This window comes from Lissotriton vulgaris, chromosome 5 (assembly GCF_964263255.1).
Source record: "Lissotriton vulgaris chromosome 5, aLisVul1.2, whole genome shotgun sequence".
Taxonomy (NCBI): Eukaryota; Metazoa; Chordata; class Amphibia; order Caudata; family Salamandridae; genus Lissotriton; species Lissotriton vulgaris.
Window position 1 is genome coordinate 1,808,004,337 of NC_141693.1, and position 18,138 is coordinate 1,808,022,474.

At 45.6% G+C, this 18,138-nt stretch overlaps 1 protein-coding gene across 1 annotated transcript in view; it reads left to right on the forward strand.

Moving 5' to 3' along the window:
- The window catches only part of LOC147717245 (keratin, type I cytoskeletal 12-like), a 32,767-nt gene extending 15,069 nt beyond the window's left edge, over positions 1-17,698 (forward strand). The window contains exons 6-8 of the mRNA XM_086924195.1: positions 13,264-13,481; positions 14,512-14,605; positions 17,465-17,698. Of these exons, the coding sequence (XP_086780321.1) occupies positions 13,264-13,481; positions 14,512-14,605; positions 17,465-17,488 (336 nt within the window). The 3' untranslated portion in view covers positions 17,489-17,698. The remainder of the gene's footprint in view (positions 1-13,263; positions 13,482-14,511; positions 14,606-17,464) is intronic.
- The last annotated feature ends 440 nt before the right edge of the window (positions 17,699-18,138 follow it).

Genomic DNA, 18,138 nt, shown 5'->3' on the forward strand with positions numbered 1-18,138 from the left:
TAATACAAAGGTTCTCCTAGCCGAACTAACATCCTACAAAACATTAACTTGAAATTTTGAAATTGTACATCCTAACGTTTAAGGGCCAACGGCAAGGTCGTAACCGGTGTCAAGATCCCTAAACCCGAAAATCCCCCTCACTTGTGAGGGGCGACCGCACAGAGGTGTACCTCAAGTGCAACTACCAATTTCCCTTGACTTGACGGGGGCCCCAATAAACTCGACGCCACTTAAAGGTCGTTCGAGGACTCGTGTGAGGTATCTAGAAGGTAGCGTAGACCCCCTCCCAAACCCCACACAACTTACCACATCTGCCGTCGCAGATATCCTGGCCCCGGGAAATTCCCCAGGAGGGGGCTGTAGCCCCTCCTACCCAGGAAGGGGCCTTGACCGCCTTTCCTTTCCTTTCGGCGTCCAATCCTTAGAAGGGACCGCCTACCCGTTGAGGGGCCAATGGCCACCTCCCTCGAGAGCTCCCATCCGTAATGGGTGACGCCCACTCATAGGGATCTACTAATTAGTGCTCACCGATCATGACCTTACCGCCCGACCAAAAAATAAATACGACAATTTAACTAAATTACTCAATTAAAAAACAACCATAAACCATTTCACGTATGATTACTGATCAATACTTAGTGCATAAACCATTTCACGAATTACTTTATTTGTAGAACATATTGTAGCTGACCATTCTTTATTGCATACTAAGAATACCACGACAATCAGCACAACCTGCAAGAAATAGAATTACCATATCAAAACTTTATTCAACTCAACTGGCTGTCCTCAGGGGCTGGTGGGTGGGTTCAAAATTGGCTCTTCGTTCCGTCTCGGGCTCACGTGCAGCGAGGGGGTGCAGCTTCAGAGCACAGGAACAAGAGGATGCGTTCTTGGCTTGTTGCTCCTTTTATCCGTCTTCAGGGCGGGCGTAAACCCGCCCCTGCCTGCCCTTAGGGCGTGGCCAGCCGCGTCAGTGTCTAGGCCAGCCCACTCGAGGGCGGGAAACAGCGCGCCCCGGCTACGCCGCTTCGGGCATACCAGCCGAGGCTCGCCTCCCGCCCAAAAATGGCTTCCCGGGGGGCTCGTGGTACTCGGCCATACGTTCGGGGGGACCGAATGGTCGCCCCTTTCCATATGGCCGCGATACCCGCCACCCCCTCTCAACACACTCCCCAAGGATGGGAAACCGGAAACAGTTCTTGAACTTTTGGAAGGCGGGAAGGGAGTTACCCTTCCCGGCCGTATTTATTAAAATATGAAACAAAATTAAAACATTAAAATAACAGTTTCATATTATGTACAATTTCATTACCACATTGCGATGTTTGGCTAACCTTAACATATTCTCTAATACAAAGGTTCTCCTAGCCGAACTAACATCCTACAAAACATTAACTTGAAATTTTGAAATTGTACATCCTAACGTTTAAGGGCCAACGGCAAGGTCGTAACCGGTGTCAAGATCCCTAAACCCGAAAATCCCCCTCACTTGTGAGGGGCGACCGCACAGAGGTGTACCTCAAGTGCAACTACCAATTTCCCTTGACTTGACGGGGGCCCCAATAAACTCGACGCCACTTAAAGGTCGTTCGAGGACTCGTGTGAGGTATCTAGAAGGTAGCGTAGACCCCCTCCCAAACCCCACACAACTTACCACATCTGCCGTCGCAGATATCCTGGCCCCGGGAAATTCCCCAGGAGGGGGCTGTAGCCCCTCCTACCCAGGAAGGGGCCTTGACCGCCTTTCCTTTCCTTTCGGCGTCCCATCCTTAGAAGGGACCGCCTACCCGTTGAGGGGCCAATGGCCACCTCCCTCGAGCGCTCCCATCCGTAATGGGTGACGCCCACTCATAGGGATCTACTAATTAGTGCTCACCGATCATGACCTTACCGCCACAGGCCGGATAGTTGACCGGCTATCCGGACCCCCCACACACTCCTACCTAAAGGTCATGTCTTAAAGTCCCCAGCCAAGCTATCAGGTCTCCTATGAGTAACTCGTTCCCCACCCGGGACAAATGAATACCATCACCCAAATACATACTGTCCCCATTAATACAACCATGCGAAATAGAATGCAGTGTACTTGAACGGAACAATCGACTCACTTTATTATTAATCTTCCTTACTGAATGATTCAGAGCAGGAACTGAAAGAGCCCCCCGCCACACTTTTCGCGGTATCATATGGGACCATGCGATTGTGCACCCTGGAACTCTTCTCGCTAACCAACTTACAGTGGAAAGCATTGCCTCAAGAAGTAGTCGTCTACCAGTGGACACCAAATCGTTGCCCCCAAGATGTACTATGACTACAGACGGCGGTGACCTCGTCCGCCCTAACAAACCCTCAAAAAATGATTGAAACTGGTCAATACAGAGCCCGCCCTTTCCGTAGAAGGACACACTGTACCCGTATTCCCCAGCCACGTGAATCATGTCACCTGCTTTGAATACGTCCGCGGCCCGCCTCACGTATGAGTGGCCCACGACCCACACCTCCTTTTTCACAGCCGGTGATGTCTGACCGCTGACCCGGTGTTGGGTCGACTGCCCAGTCCGCCCCGCCTCGTAGGCTTGCGCAACTGAAAAACCAAAGAAAAACAAGAAGCGTGAGTACATCATTACAGCTTCACAACATGTGCAACCGCACATACCTTTTATAACAGTTCGAGGACCAACGCCCCACACGTTTAACTTGTTTGACATTCAGACCCCTGGCTGTAGCCTCTGTAGCAGCCCCTATCCGAAAGGAATGGGTCCCAAACTCGCCGGGGTTCAAGCCCGCAGCGGAGATGGACATCGCAAGCACCCGCTGAAACTGAAACCTCGTCAGTGGGGTGGTGTCAGCGTGTCGCAACAATGTCCCCCCCCCATGATGCCACCCTTTGCGCTAAATATTCTTCTACGCAACTTACCGGGCACATGGAGGACCCGGGAATCCTTTGTATGATTATGCAGTCCCCCATCGCACTCTGGTCGGTCTTGGACCTGACAAACGAGATGGACATTGTCTCCCCTCTGACCTGAACGTGCTCTTGGCACAGTCCCCCCGTCACATCCCGCTTGTTCCTCGCCACTAGTTCGCTTACCCGCATAGCCCCATGGAATGCCAGCGCAAAAGCGGCTCGGAATAACACTGTTTCGTACTGGGATGAACACGTTGAAGGGAGTACAGATAATAACAGGGCCAGCCTATCCAGACCTATCGGGCGCCTTACATCTATTCTGCGACCCTCAAGGCGTTGCCACCCACGTAGCGCTTTTTGTACCACGAAAGACGCTGTCGGGTCCTGGATCCCATAAGCCCTAGCCACGAAGGATATGGCTGCCCGATGCCTCTGGGCAGTAGCCACAGATTTGCCTGCCTGATGTAAAGACAGCAGGAAATTTACTACCTACTCCTCCTGGCCCCAAAGCTCCCCTCCTGCAGTCCCCAAAAAGGCCAAATAGGAACGGAACGCCCCTTCATATGCCTTCCTTGTCCTGGGTGCTAAACTCTCTCCCACGAGGTTTCGTAGTTCGGGGCACCGAGAGACCAGAGAGCTTCGGGAAAGGGTGCCGCCATCGGGTCCGCTGTGGGCAGAAAACCCCAGAAGGCCTGCATACGGAAACGAGAAAGCGCATCAGCCGCTTGGTTCATCACCCCCGGCACATGTCTTGCCTTAAATAGGACATTCAATTGCATACACAACAAGACAATTTCTTTCAGCAGCCTCAGGATCCATTTGCATCGTGCCGCCTGGTTATTGATACACTCAACCACGGTCATGTTATCAGACCAGAATACCACAGAGTGATCTCTAAACCCCTCAGGCCAAGTTTTCAGGGCCACCAGAATGGGGAACAGTTCAAGAAAAGCAATGTTACTCGTCAACCCATCCTCATGCCACCATGACGGCCATTTTTGAGCCGACCATTGTGTGCCAAAGATGGCACCAAAACCAATGCTCCCTGCCGAATCTGTCCACAGCCCCAGCTCCTCGGAGGACACCGCCGGTTTGTTCCAGACAACTCGACCATTGAAATCCGCCAGAAATGCCAACCAAATGCGCATGTCCTGGCGAACCTCGGCCGAGAGCCTCGTGCGATGGTGACCCTCCTTCAGGCCGACCATGGCCTGAGCGATCGAGCGGGAAAAGGGGCGGGCCATCGGTATTACTCTCAGGGCAAAATTCAGCTGTCCCACCAATTGTTGTAATTGCTGCAACCTAACCTTAGACTGACTAATACACGTCTCCAGGGATGCCCTGAACCTAAGCACTTTTTCACTTGGTAAACGAAAACAACCCTCCTCCGAGTCGAGCTCGATCCCCAGAAACTCGAGGCAAGTCGAAGGACCCACCGTCTTACCTGGTGCCAATGGCACACCAAAATGGTTCATTAAGACACAAAATTCATTCAAAGCCTGACCACATTCCGGATCCCCGGCTGCCCCTAGAAACAAAAAATCATCGAGATAATGCATAACATGATGAAACCCCGTCTCCCTTGTGAAGACCCATTGCAGGAAACAACTGAACTGCTCGAAATAGGAACAAGATATAGAGCACCCCATTGGCATACATCTATCCATGTAATAGTGTCCCTGAAACATGAAACCAAGAAGACGCTGATCGTCTGGATGTACCGGGAGCAACCGGAACGCTGACTCGATATCAGATTTCGCCATCAGCGCACCGGGCCCTAGGCGATTCAAAATGGCTACGGCCTCATCGAAAGATGCATACCGTACTGAACACACTGCCGGGTCTATCGCATCGTTTACGGAACAACCACGTGGGGCTGATAAATTATGTATCAGCCGAAACTCACCCGGGTCCTTCTTGGGGACCATCCCTAAGGGGGAACAAACAAAGTTAGCAACCGGTGGCACATTAAACGGACCGGCGACTCGACCTCGAGCAACCTCTTTCCCAATCTTCTCCTGTACCACGGTCGTGTGCTGCAAGACTGATATTTGGTTTTTACATTTCGCTAAACCCTGAAACTCCCCCACTGGGATGCGGAAACCATATGAAAACCCGTTCCGCAACACCCCAGCGGAAGCGTGGTCCGGGTATTCACTGAGCCAAGGAATCATTGCCATGGTATCAATCGGAGTAGGTAAAGGCGCCCCTCGGACTATTTCAGACCTGTTTGGCGCCTCCTCTACCCCCGTTATCACCCGTTTTGGCTCTGCACATGGACTCAGGATGGGACGCTTGCCCACACCCGCTACATTCGTGCCTGAATTTGCATGACCCCTGGGGCCTCGTACATTTACCCCTGTTAAAGTTCCAACAACTCCCTTTTTTACCTGTGGTGCCGTTCGGCCTGGACTGGTATTCGTTACTCGCGCCTGATCGAAAGGAGGTCCCAGAATATTGGCGGGAGGACTCCCCCACACTACTCCCTACTAATGGCAAATTCAACATACCAGTATCCGCCATTTTCGACCATGACACAGAATCGTAACAATCCCAAGTTAAGTTTTTATCATGTTCTTTCGCTTTCCTGAAAATATTATCGTAACAGAACCATTGATTGCCCCCATGTGACACGGAATACCCCATGATACGTGACTGATAAATCGGCAATTCAGACAGTAACTCGGGCCTACGTTCGCCCAGGATGGATGTAAAAATCCCCCACGCCTTGCCCCAATTGCCAATGTTCTCATTTACCTTGAAGGCGGCCATCTTTGCGCGCCAAACACTCGGATGCATGAGCTCCTTTTGGCTCTTAACATATTCCATCTCATAATGATCGGTAAGTAACGAGAAGATGTTTACATATTCATCTGCCCATATCTTCTCCTTAATAGCTAGAGGGACATGTTGACCCAACTTTTCCCTTCTTGACGGGGCAGACTCATCCCTCGCAATCGGCAATGGCCGCTTACCTGAACCGGAAGCTGTATCTGCGGCTGAGCCTATCCCAGGCGGCTTTCCGCCTGCCGCGGCCGGCGTGATGACTGGCGATGCTGCCTTAGCCGCCTCCCTTGTTTCGCGCAGTTGCCGCATCAAGACCCGTGTGTCGTCAGCCGTGGCGCCCTCGTTATTTTTACCCAACCACGCTGCTAATTGTGCTGCCAGCTCGGGCGGCATATCCTCCCCGGACACGGGGGTGACCACCACGGGGATCGGATTGCCCTCCATCGGCACCGGAGTTGGCTCTTCGAGAGGGGCAGGGGGAACCGGGATGCCCCCTCCAGCTGCTCCCCTTCTGGGCCTCTTGCCTTTTCCTCCCGGAGCTGCTCCAGCCAACGGACGTTTTGGCCCCTCTTCCCCGTCTTTTTCCGCCATTCTCTTCTTTAAGTCGGTCACCTCTTTCATAAGCACACGCAGCATCTGGTCGGTAGTCATTCGCTTTCCAACTTTCTTAGGCATTCTCGAACGGAATATCTGTAAAACAAACAAGAAAGATTTAAAACGTTCAAAATTGGCTCTTCGTTCCGTCTCGGGCTCACGTGCAGCGAGGGGGTGCAGCTTCAGAGCACAGGAACAAGAGGATGCGTTCTTGGCTTGTTGCTCCTTTTATCCGTCTTCAGGGCGGGCGTAAACCCGCCCCTGCCTGCCCTTAGGGCGTGGCCAGCCGCGTCAGTGTCTAGGCCAGCCCACTCGAGGGCGGGAAACAGCGCGCCCCGGCTATGCCGCTTCGGGCATACCAGCCGAGGCTCGCCTCCCGCCCAAAAATGGCTTCCCGGGGGGCTCGTGGTACTCGGCCATACGTTCGGGGGGACCGAATGGTCGCCCCTTTCCATAAGGCTTCCATTTCTAAGAACTATGTCTGAAGAAAAAGAAATACAGGGCGTTAGTTGAACACATTTGTGAGGAGCCAATCACTAGTAAGCATTCAGGGTGCTCATCCCTATACAGTTCCCTGGGCCAACTGCTGACTTCTTCGTTTATAGAGGTGTATTATAAGTATAAGGGTATTTAAAAGTCATTCTGGAGTTTCACGATGCAAGACGTTACTCGGTCTTCATGCTCATTCCATTGCAACTCTTGCAATATCCTTATAATCTTCGGCGGGGCACTTTCTGCCATATATAATATGGAAAGCAATGGGCGGAGTCTCCGCCGTTTCTTCAGTTATGTCCATAGTCATATTGTCATCAACATCCAGTACCAGGGAGAGTCAATCCCCAACAGCCAACTTTACAAAATAGCGATATGGTCAGAAATTACACTTGCACTAGTAGCAGTGCCAATAGTGTATCTAACCAAATTACTAGAGTTAAAATGTATACAATTCTCGATCAAATCATGGTATGGGCAGGGAGCAAAATCCACATCCGTAAACACTGGTATCCTGAAGTAACACCCTGTCGCTACTGTGCAATTATGAGTTAATTCCCAATAACTGGGTACTAACCCTGCACACCCGTTTTTTATGAATGATATTCCCTTTTCCATGGGGAGGAGGAGACCTGTCAGGGTCTGGGATGGTGTCACAGGAGGGTAGTGCAGAACCAGCTGGTGAGTTGTACTGGGCTCCACCACTTCCATAGGAGAGAGTTGGCGTTGGGCAAGGGCTGGGTTGGGCTGCCCTTGCAACCCAACCCAAATGTACTTTTACCTTTCAATTATCTGGAAGTTAAAAATGTGCTGAGTGTTTCTGCACCTGGAAAATCCAGATGTGGGAACATTTGGGCCACTTCTAATTGGATGAAGTAGTATCTCCCAAGGCATACGACTAACCCAGTTTGTAATTGAGACACAATGGTGATGTGCATTAATTCCACACAAGATCACACATTCAATGTACTCTTTAAAGAAAATAATATGCTCTTCTTTAAGTTGTCAAAAGACCCTGTAAGCCTTGACAGTATTCAGCAGAAGAAACCATGGTGTCATAAAAACTGAAAATCACGTTTGCTTCATACGGTGCATCTACCTGTGAATTCCTCAGTTTATTTGAAGGGCAATGGTAAATAAATAGGATTTCGATCTCCTAGCTTGTGTTGGATTCGTCAGCAGCACACACGATCTTTTCTTAAGTCTCTTTTTGACCTTAGGTAGGATTGCCGGCTGGTCATCTCCAGTACTCTAGCGCTGGCACTTGGTGGGTGGATGTGCACCACACTGCTGATGTGCAACGTAATACCTACAGAGCAAACAGAAGATTGACTTGTAGCAATGTGCAGCTTTAAACATAAAATAAACCCATGTGAGAGACAGAGTGCAGAACTCTAAAGAGATATCTGAAGGTTCTTTTAGTTGGAAAACATACCTTGCTTCTAAGGAAGCTTGGTAATAATTCAAGAGCTGCCTATCCATGCCAGATCACCTAGTTACAAAGACATCTACCTATTCACTGCCTACAGGTAAAAAGTTCCTACTTTTCCTCCTCTGCAGTTAATACTCAAAATCGAGATCATTTCCAATGGATGTTTGCATGTTTTTTAATGAACCCACTGTCCATCAATTTCACAGAATTATCCCAAGACAATACTTTGTGCTAGTCTGTTCTTTTTTAAAGTGGACATTTTCACTGGCAAAAGGAAAGTATCACAGAAAATGTTCTCCTTCTAACCACCTTAGAGTAACATTCATATTTATCATATTACACATTTGTCTTAGTGCATGGGTGGATCTCGGGCCCCTGCAGTCCCTACAGCACGGGGTGTGGGGCTAACCTTCCAGGGTCCGCACACCACTTTAAGGGGACCCATTAAGGCAAAGACCAATAAATATCCGTCAGATATACGAGACTCAGGGGTCCCATCGTTTTGCGTTACGCCACTCCCTTAGTCGGTGTCGTGACCTAAGTGTGGGGCACTAGGACCCCGTGGGTCGAGTAGCTGGGGACAGGTCACCGGACAGGACATCCGGTCATCGGGGCGGGGGAACACACAGAACATGGGATGGCCAGGAGGAGCAAGGACGCCATCTCAGGGGTCTATTGTGACTAAGACAATAAAGCAACCTAAGCAACTAACCTGAGTGATGTGTCGTGTATGTATCGCCCCACCACAAGAACACGACAATTGGCGACGAGGGTGTCAAGAATCGACGCGTAGTCACCGAGGAATGGTCGAATGAAGATGCCAGGAGCCCACCCTGGACTTGCATCGTCACGGAAAGTGCAGAGAAATTGAAGGGGTGAGGTGCAGCGACGCGAGAGAGCACCGCGATCGCTGAAAGAAAAGGTCCGACTGAGCCCGGTAAGCGCAGAGATCGTGACCAGGAGGCCACCCTGATTGATGACCAAGAAGAAGGATTTGAGGCACCACAACGAAGAAAATTTATCCCAAGGAGGAAAACAAGCGTCTGATGAAGAAAACAGCTCCGGTAAGGAATCGGCAGTGAAACGCGCTCGTTTTTTCAAAGGAGGGCGAACTCTCGCGAGAATGAAAGCGGCCATCTTAAGGCCAGGAAATTGAGCCAATAGGAGAAGAGAACAGCGTGGCGGCCATTTTGAAGTAAGGCAAGAGCGAGATTGGCTCCGAAATCGCGCGAGATTTCGGCAGCCATTTTGGAATCAGGCACAAAGGACCAATAGGAGCGGTCTGAGCAGCGGCGGCCATTTTGAAGTCAGGCAAAACGAGGAAACAGCATAGAAAGTGAAAAAAGAAACACAAAGTGCCGATAAGAGCACAGGAGAGTGAAATAAACAAAGGGAAGTGCAAGGAAAAGAGCACAAGAGAATTAAATAAGCACAAGAAAGTGCAAGAAAAAAAAAATATATATAGAAGAGGATAACTTAATAAGAAAAGTGCCACAAAGAGCATAATAAATGAGAGAATGACAAAGTGCCGATAAGAGCATAGTCAAGAGACAATCATTAAGCACAAACAAAAAGAGGATAACTTAAGAAAAGTGCCGCAAAGAGCACATAAGAACACAGACAAGAGGAAAGTGCCGCAAAGAGCACAATCAAGAGAGAATCACAAAGTGTAAAAAAAAAAAGAGAAAAATAAAGAAAATAAGTGCCAAAAAGAGCAAAAGGACGAAAAAAAATGACAGAAAGCACGAAGAGACAGTGAACAAGAATACAAAAAGTGGATATAAAGAAATAAAAGAATAAGTGCCAAAAAGAGCAAAAAAGGACGAAAACACGTGCCAGAAAGCACGAAGAATCAGTGAACAAGTGCTAGAAATAGAAAAGAAGAACATAAAAGGAAAGGAGAAGAGGAAAGTAACGTGGTTGAAACGAGACCAAGTACACAATACCGCAGACAAAAAGACAATCAAAAAACAGAGTCCGTGACCATAGAGGTGGGGCCCCACAAAGCGAGGCTCGTGCTCGACAGCTGCACCACAAACATTTCAAGAGAATATCAGAAACAAATAAGAGGACTAGGAAAGATGAAAGGGAGAAAATCACTACTGAGTCAAGAAATCATCGAGCCGGCAGACGGACCGACAGCCTGGGTAACACCAATGGTAGATCACTTGGAGTACTTGGATCTAACACTAGGCACGAAGATCACCGCAGATGCCGGCCCAGTAGGATTGGGCGCGATAGTGGCCCAACACAAAGCAGAAAAAGAATCACCAACATCACCAATAGTGATGGACCACCAAGCACTAAAAATGACTTATGGCAACAGAAAAGCAAATTTACCACCAAGGACAGGAAGATGGGGAAGAAGGTTGATGGACTACGAATTGAAAATAATTAACAAGCATGAAAGAGAACAAAATCTAGCCGACTACATGTCCAGACATCCGTGGCCATACAAAAAAGACGGAAGAACAAGGGCGGAAAATCACCTAAACTACATCCTAAAGAACAACGCACCGATATCAGCAACAATGTCAGTGCTAGAACAAGAGGCAAAAAGAGACACCACCATGCTAGCGATACAGAAAGTATCGAGGAAACAAAGATGGAGACACACAAACAATAACAGCCTCACGGATCAAGGAGTCAGCAAAGAAGAACTAGTAACGCTCGAGACAATAAGTGAAGAACTGTCAGAAGCAGAGAAAGGCATCTTAATGGAGGAGGCACGGATAGTAACACCTTACAGACTGAGCAAGACGAGACTGCCACAAGTGGAAGATAAAATAAGTGCATACCGAAGGAACTTAACAATAAAAGACAAAGAGGCAAAAAAAAGATAAAAGCACGTGGTGATCACCGGAAACATGCATCTGAACTAAAACTGAAAGAAGGCGACCTGATACTAGGGCGACAGAAACAACAAGGGAAGTCTGACAACCAACTCTCCAGAGACCCACTAGCTGTGACGCAAGTAAAAAGACCAATTATTACAGCAGCAGCAGGTCAACACGACATGGCGAGAAACAGCTCACGCTTAAAGGAGCTGAAGACTGAAAAAAGAAGAAACATCAACGGAACCCGCAGCAAGCATAACGGAGGAGATAGAGGACAAATAAAGGAAGATGAAGCAAGGCTGAGAAGAACATGCAAGAAACCACAGAGACAATTTGTTTGAAGAGAGATAAAGTGAGCAGGTTTTCTCTCGCTTTCTCGCTCTCTCTCTCTCTCTCTCTTTCTCTCTCTCTCTCTCCTCTCTCTCTCTCTCTCTCTCTCTTCATCTATATCTCCACTTCTGGCCAATGATCACTATCAACGCTGGCTAGCAGTGACTGCAGAAATGTGTCACGAACATTTGTTTGTAACAAAGGGGGAGATGTCGTGACCTAAGTGTGGGGCACTAGGACCCCGTGGGTCGAGTAGCTGGGGACAGGTCACCGGACAGGACATCCGGTCATCGGGGCGGGGGAACACACAGAACATGGGATGGCCAGGAGGAGCAAGGACGCCATCTCAAGGGTCTATTGTGACTAAGACAATAAAGCAACCTAAGCAACTAACCTGAGTGATGTGTCGTGTATGTATCGCCCCACCACAAGAACACGACAGTCGGGTTTCTGGACGGCGTTCTAACGGCATCTGGTGCATTTCTCTCAATGTAAGTCCTTGTTTTAGGCAAATGTATTTATAGTGTGTGAATCTTAAAGTAGCTCCTCTTCAAAACAAAGATGGATTCATCGAGTTCCAGAAAAAAATAGTACCAATAAGCACTACCCATTCAATACAACCATCACTCCCTGCAAGCCATGAATAGGTTCGAATCTGATTTAGTAGCTGGGGTAAAATTATTTTACAAATATATTATGTTCAATTTTTTCAGCAGGATAATCAAGGGCTCTGCAACATAGTCCGCGAGGGCAAATCCATGCTAAATGTTCAGGCTAGTTGCTGATGATGTTAATAACGTGGTCCCCGGAGTGGTATGCATTACGTATCCTACGTCTATATATGTTCTGAAAATCCCACACGTTGGTCATCCTGAGTTCTCTACAAGTTAAGGAGAGGAGGGGAGTGAATGAGTGACAGTGAACCAGCGTGCCTAATAGTCAAACCTGCTTGTATTTTCTAACCCACTTTAAATGCTCCAATTCACTTTTGTTCTTTCTCAATTTAGCTGCTATTAAATGCTTAAGATTAGGGTCCCAGACTATTATCTCACAAACTTCGCTTTCACTCAATATATACATTCTTTGCTTTTTTCTTAATTTAAACAAAAATAATCGTCATTTTTATTTTTTACATTTGGCTTCTTAATGTTATTTTTAGCAAAGGTTAGCCCAAAAAGCTATTTTTCTGCAATTTCCTCTGTCCTAACTTCATTAGGGTTTCAAGGGCTACAGATAGCGACATTAGGACCATGTGCCAATTTTGATTTCGGCACTAAATCTAAATTGCGCCCAAACTGCGTTTGCACCTGATTTTACGTAAACTGAGCATGGATGTTGATGTTTTGTCAACTCAAAGCCCTTCATGTAATGCTTGGAGGAATTAATGTTGGAAAAAGGGTAAGTACAACCGAAAATGCTAATTATTCCCCATTCCGGCATAGACAACTTAAAATCACATGCAAAAGTCAGACGGGGTAGTACAGTCATCACACAGTAATAGTACTTATCCTCAACAAATCCAACACGCTCAATATGACACGTCATATTGAACTGGATTTGAATTTGACATGTAGTATATTCCCTACTAAATGCATATTGTCACTCATGCTCGATTTTGCTATGTCTAACAATCACTTCTAGAATTTCAACACTATTAATGCACTCTCTAAGTGGAATGCATGCATTTCATCCAGATCTTTACATTTAATTTGATAATTAGTAATTGAACTAGATATAGTGTAATATCCAGGGTGTAGGGTCTAATCGAATTCCTGTCTCTTCCTGTAAAACGTTTCTCCTTTCTGTGCGGAAGTAGTCTTCTGCAGGTCCTTGAAAGACTGATGAGTTGTCATTAACTTTCATTCATTATCTGTGTTCAGAAACAATCGCTGGAAGCCAGTTTGGCAGAGACAGAAGGAGCCTACTGCTCTCAGCTCTCTCAACTCCAACTGCGCATCAGCCACATCGAAGAGCAGCTGGCACAAATTCGGGTGGAGATGGAGGAACAGAACGAGGACTATAAACGACTGTTGGACACCAAGAGCCGCCTGGAGAAGGAAATCCAAACCTACAGAAGTCTTCTGGATAGTGAGGGCGGGTAAGGAACATTACGCAGGTCTCTGTGCACATTTTGTGAGCAATTCCAGTCCCCCCAGATTAGTTGTATGTACGTGGAAATGTTGTTGCTTTGCGAAGTTATGATGTTTGTCAACTTTGCACTTCCCCTTTCACACAGAATTTCACACAAAAGAACGTCTGTCCTGGAGATTTTTCCTGTCATACTGCTCCTATATTGGCAGTACAGCGATCCCACAAATTGTTATTTTAACTTTGTTTTTTTCTGCATTTAAAAGCAACTGTCCAGAAGTCTTAAAGTTTTAAAGAATGTTTCTGGAGTTAGTGGAACGAAACTCTTCCCACTTGGCACACCCTTATTTTCAGCATCAGAACCACAATGTCAGCCTTTCTAAGGGAGGGCCAGGAAACACTCGGGGAGCTTGCAACATGACTTAGTTTAAGTGGGATAAAAACAAAAACTACTCCAAAAACGAACTATAAACCGAGAACTGAAGTGTTTTCCAATGGTCTATATACTGTGGCAAAGAAAAGCACTATTTGTAAAGCATCACAGAAGACTATCTGGCACTTGACAAGAAAATGGATACCTAATATCTCTTTGGATTTTGGTGTCTTGTCCAGAGAGTCATTTAAATAGTTCAATGTGGTATGGAATAGTACAGTATGGTACAGTACAGTACAGTAGAGTATGTATAACATGGTCTAGTGGTGTCCGAGACTGCCATGAGCCACGATGAAAGCAAAGAAAATGGGCCTGTTTTCTGCTAGTTGGGTAATCACTGAGCCATAATTGGAGATCTGAAGCCGCCTATGACACCTGGACGTCGGTGGCACTACAACTGCTGCCTTGCTGGCAGCTACACACATGGCTTGGTATGGTATGGTATAGTATGGTATGGCATGACATGGCAGACTTCAGGCTACACAGCCATTAATCCAGCACTTTCCATCTCCAAATGAAATCTGTCACTTGTAACTGCAACTGTAAATGAGGGACACTTTACAACAATACACACTCAAACATAACATTTTGCTCTCTGTCTTTACAGGATATCTGGTGGTGGTGAGAGTTCATTTTCAAGTGTAAATCGATCAAGTGGAAGCTCGTCTGGCGGCAGCTCATCGATATACAGTTCAAGAACGGTAAGTTTATGACTTGAAGAGCTATTGGATCTGCAGGGTCTGGATTGAAGCTAGTTCTGGTTCACTGCTGGGAGTTTCTCAATTAAATAAAACACATCTTCAGCTGACAGGGTGGTGTTTGGTGGCCCAGCCTAAGGTTTATGATGATCCAGTGGGGACTTTGATTACTGAGAAGTCAGCTTGGAGAAATGGGGGCTCCTACACTGGGGATTCAGAGCACCGAAGTTCAATAAACAGGAATCTGTGAGTCGGAGGCTCAAAGTTTAGGATTTGACCGTGTGTAACTTGTAGACTCCAGAACTCAATTCAAAAACAAAAGGTGCCTGTTGATCATACTAACCAATCATTCAATGCCATGTTCATAATAAAACCCAGCGGGTTGTCCATCTAACGAACACTGCCTGAGCTTCCTGTCAGGGTGGTAGATATCACCATAGAAAGGGGGATATTGAATGTATTACCCCACTGCTGCAGGCTCACAGCCATGTTAATCAGCTTTGCTTCTGTGAGGACAACCAACGAGGCTCTCACAGAAGCAGTAGGACAGCAATATTGGAAGATGGTTAGGGAAAGTTTGGTACCTGTGTTTTTGAAGGGCTTATTCTGTCATCAAAGAACTAAAACCTTGTAAGTACAATTCTTGTAGGCTGCAGAGTAGAGTCAGCTGTAGGCAAGGCGATAACAGAACCTCGGACATCTGGGCTGAGAAAGACAACAGCTTTTTGACTACAACTTCCCAGAGTATATTTCATTATATTACAAAATTAATCCTGCCATTGCAGCTCTATAATATGGTCGTCTTTATCTTTTCTAACATCATAAAATTGGAAAAATACTCCCAAACTTCATGAAGTTGTTGAAGTTTTTATACTGTCCAAAGTACTAAAATCAATTTTGAATGATTAATTTGAAGGCATAATAATATCCATTTATATATATATTCATATCTTAATATTACCAAAGTATTATGGGCCCGATGTACATATGGTTAGCTTTGCAATTACCCAAAAATTTTTTTTTGCGATTCGCTATTTCGCAAACACCATGTACTAATGTGTCTTTGACACATTTGGGATTCCCTGTGGGTCGCACATAGACCTACCTCACTAATATTCATGAGATAGGTCTAAGTTCGCGACCCATTAGGAATCGCTATAACCCCAGGGATGGGTGCCAGCATGTATGTGATTCCTTTTAAATAAAGCATTTTTTTTAAATGCAGCCCGTTTTCCTGTACGAAAAATGGGATGCATTTCAAAAAGAAAAAGGTTCCTTTTCATTTTTTAAGAGCAGGTAGTGTTCCATGGGGCCACTGCCTGATCTTAAAAAACATTTTTACAAACATTCACAAAGGAACACTCACAAAAAGGAACGGGTCCATTGGGTACCCCTTTCCCTTTGCGAATGGGTTACCACCTACTTGAAGTAGGCAGTAAAATGCAAACGTCTTGCAAACGCATTTTGGGCAAAAATCATTCACGCATACCATTGCGATTCGATATTAAGAAGGGATTCCCTTAATACACCCCTTCCTAATGCCAGATCGCAAACCCATTTTGCGATTTGGTAATAGATTACTGAATCACAAAATTGGGCTTTGCACATAAATATTGCTTTTTTGCAGTCGCAGAATCTCCAATTCTGTGAATTGGGAATTTGCAACCTAAAAAAGCCTTGTAAATCAGGCCCCTAATTACAGATATGCATAGAATCATGTTGATACTAATATATTTTTCAGGGCTATATATAACAACCTACACGTGAACGGCTATATTGTCTATATATGTTGAGACATTATTATTTTATAGCAGATTAAATATTAATACAATATGATGCAAGTGTATGAGGATTAAAATACATCATCTATGTTATCTAAAAAAAACACTAACACATATTATTTTAACACATTATTGTAATGTATTGCAGCATTTGTGGAGTTTTTCTATATATCTAACAAAATCCCACAAGATACAGAATCAATAATATGGAAATGATTAGAATGGAGCACTAACAAACCTATAGGAGAACTTACGAGAGGCATTACGCAGCACATAATGAAGTGTTGTGCCATGGTGTTCCACAATGTTACCTTTAAAAGGTAAACATATATCTGAGCCATTAAACTCTACCTACTGTTTATGACGTTAAAGTCATAGTTTAAGACAAGGTCCAAAACATAACTGTGAATGATACCTGCCGACCTGCTGGTGCATTGGGTTGTTGATCCTGCTGCTGACTTTGTGCTCAATTAACACAAAATACAGTACCATATAGTCCAGCAACCTATAATAAAGCAAGGCAGTACTCTCTGTATACGATTCACATTGCACACAGCACCTATGGTATAAAGCACCACCAAAAAAGAGTTATTCATAACCTGTATGCCACCAGCCAACAAACTGGATTTGTGAAATATAACTTTAATCATTTAGTACCATCTAATGTTAAAAGCAATTTTGCAGGCCCGTGGAGATCTAAGTGCACCTTGATAATTGTGGATTAAAGTGCCTGGCTCAAATTTAGCTCACGAGAAGATTTCACCCTGAACTCCAAAAATGTTATAACTGCTTATTTGAATTTTTGGCAAGAGGATAAACTCTAAAATATAAATGGGAAAGGCTAGAGGTGATAATTTTATCATCACAGAGACTTTTCATACTGTGACGTAACATGTTTCGGTTAGAATAAGCCAGCATCAGGTTGGTCCTCGTAAAATTCAAAAGCATTTAAATAACTTGTTTCCCAACCACTTATGAGTAAAATACATTTTATTAGGGCCTCTCTTCTCTATTGTTCTGATTCTCAACCACACCTATATCCCAAGCTCATATTTTCATTTGTTCTGTTTTTATATTCCAGACCACATCAAAACAAGTAAGATGAACAACAACGATGATTTCTGAAAGCTGAATGAAGCACCTTAATAAAGGACAGAAGACGAAAGAGCACACTTCTGCAGAACACTTTGTTACACGTTCATGGGGCACAATAAAACGGGATTTCTATGCAAGCTTTTCTAATGCATTTTTTCTCCTATATCTTGAAAGATTATTTGTCTGGCATAAAGGCAATAAAAGAGGAAACCGAGAGAAACCCCCTTTTCTGTTTTTTAAAATAAATGTATCATATTTGGGGGGGAAATGGTGCTGATGAAAAAGGTAGCATTCTTGAAACGTTCAGAATGTTCTAATGCATGATTTCCTCTTGGTTGATTCCTACTGCCACCTAACCCTATGCTTCTGCGATGATTAATTCTTTAATTGGTAAGAGAATGTTTCTCCGGCAGGGTCTCCCCCAGCAGGATTGTTTCTAGTAAGTCTCCTTCCATTTTGTATGTGTTATTCACCTCTAATCTCAGTGCCTTCAATTGTTTCTCTGAAGGCCTTTGCATTACATGATACTTTTTATGATTCAGAGTCAACGGGAAACCGCAAATGGGATCCGGTTGGCTGAACTTTGTGAGTTCTGTTTCTTCTATCAATCAATAAAAGGGTGTTCTGGTGCAAATTAAAACATGGCCTGTTGGTACTTAC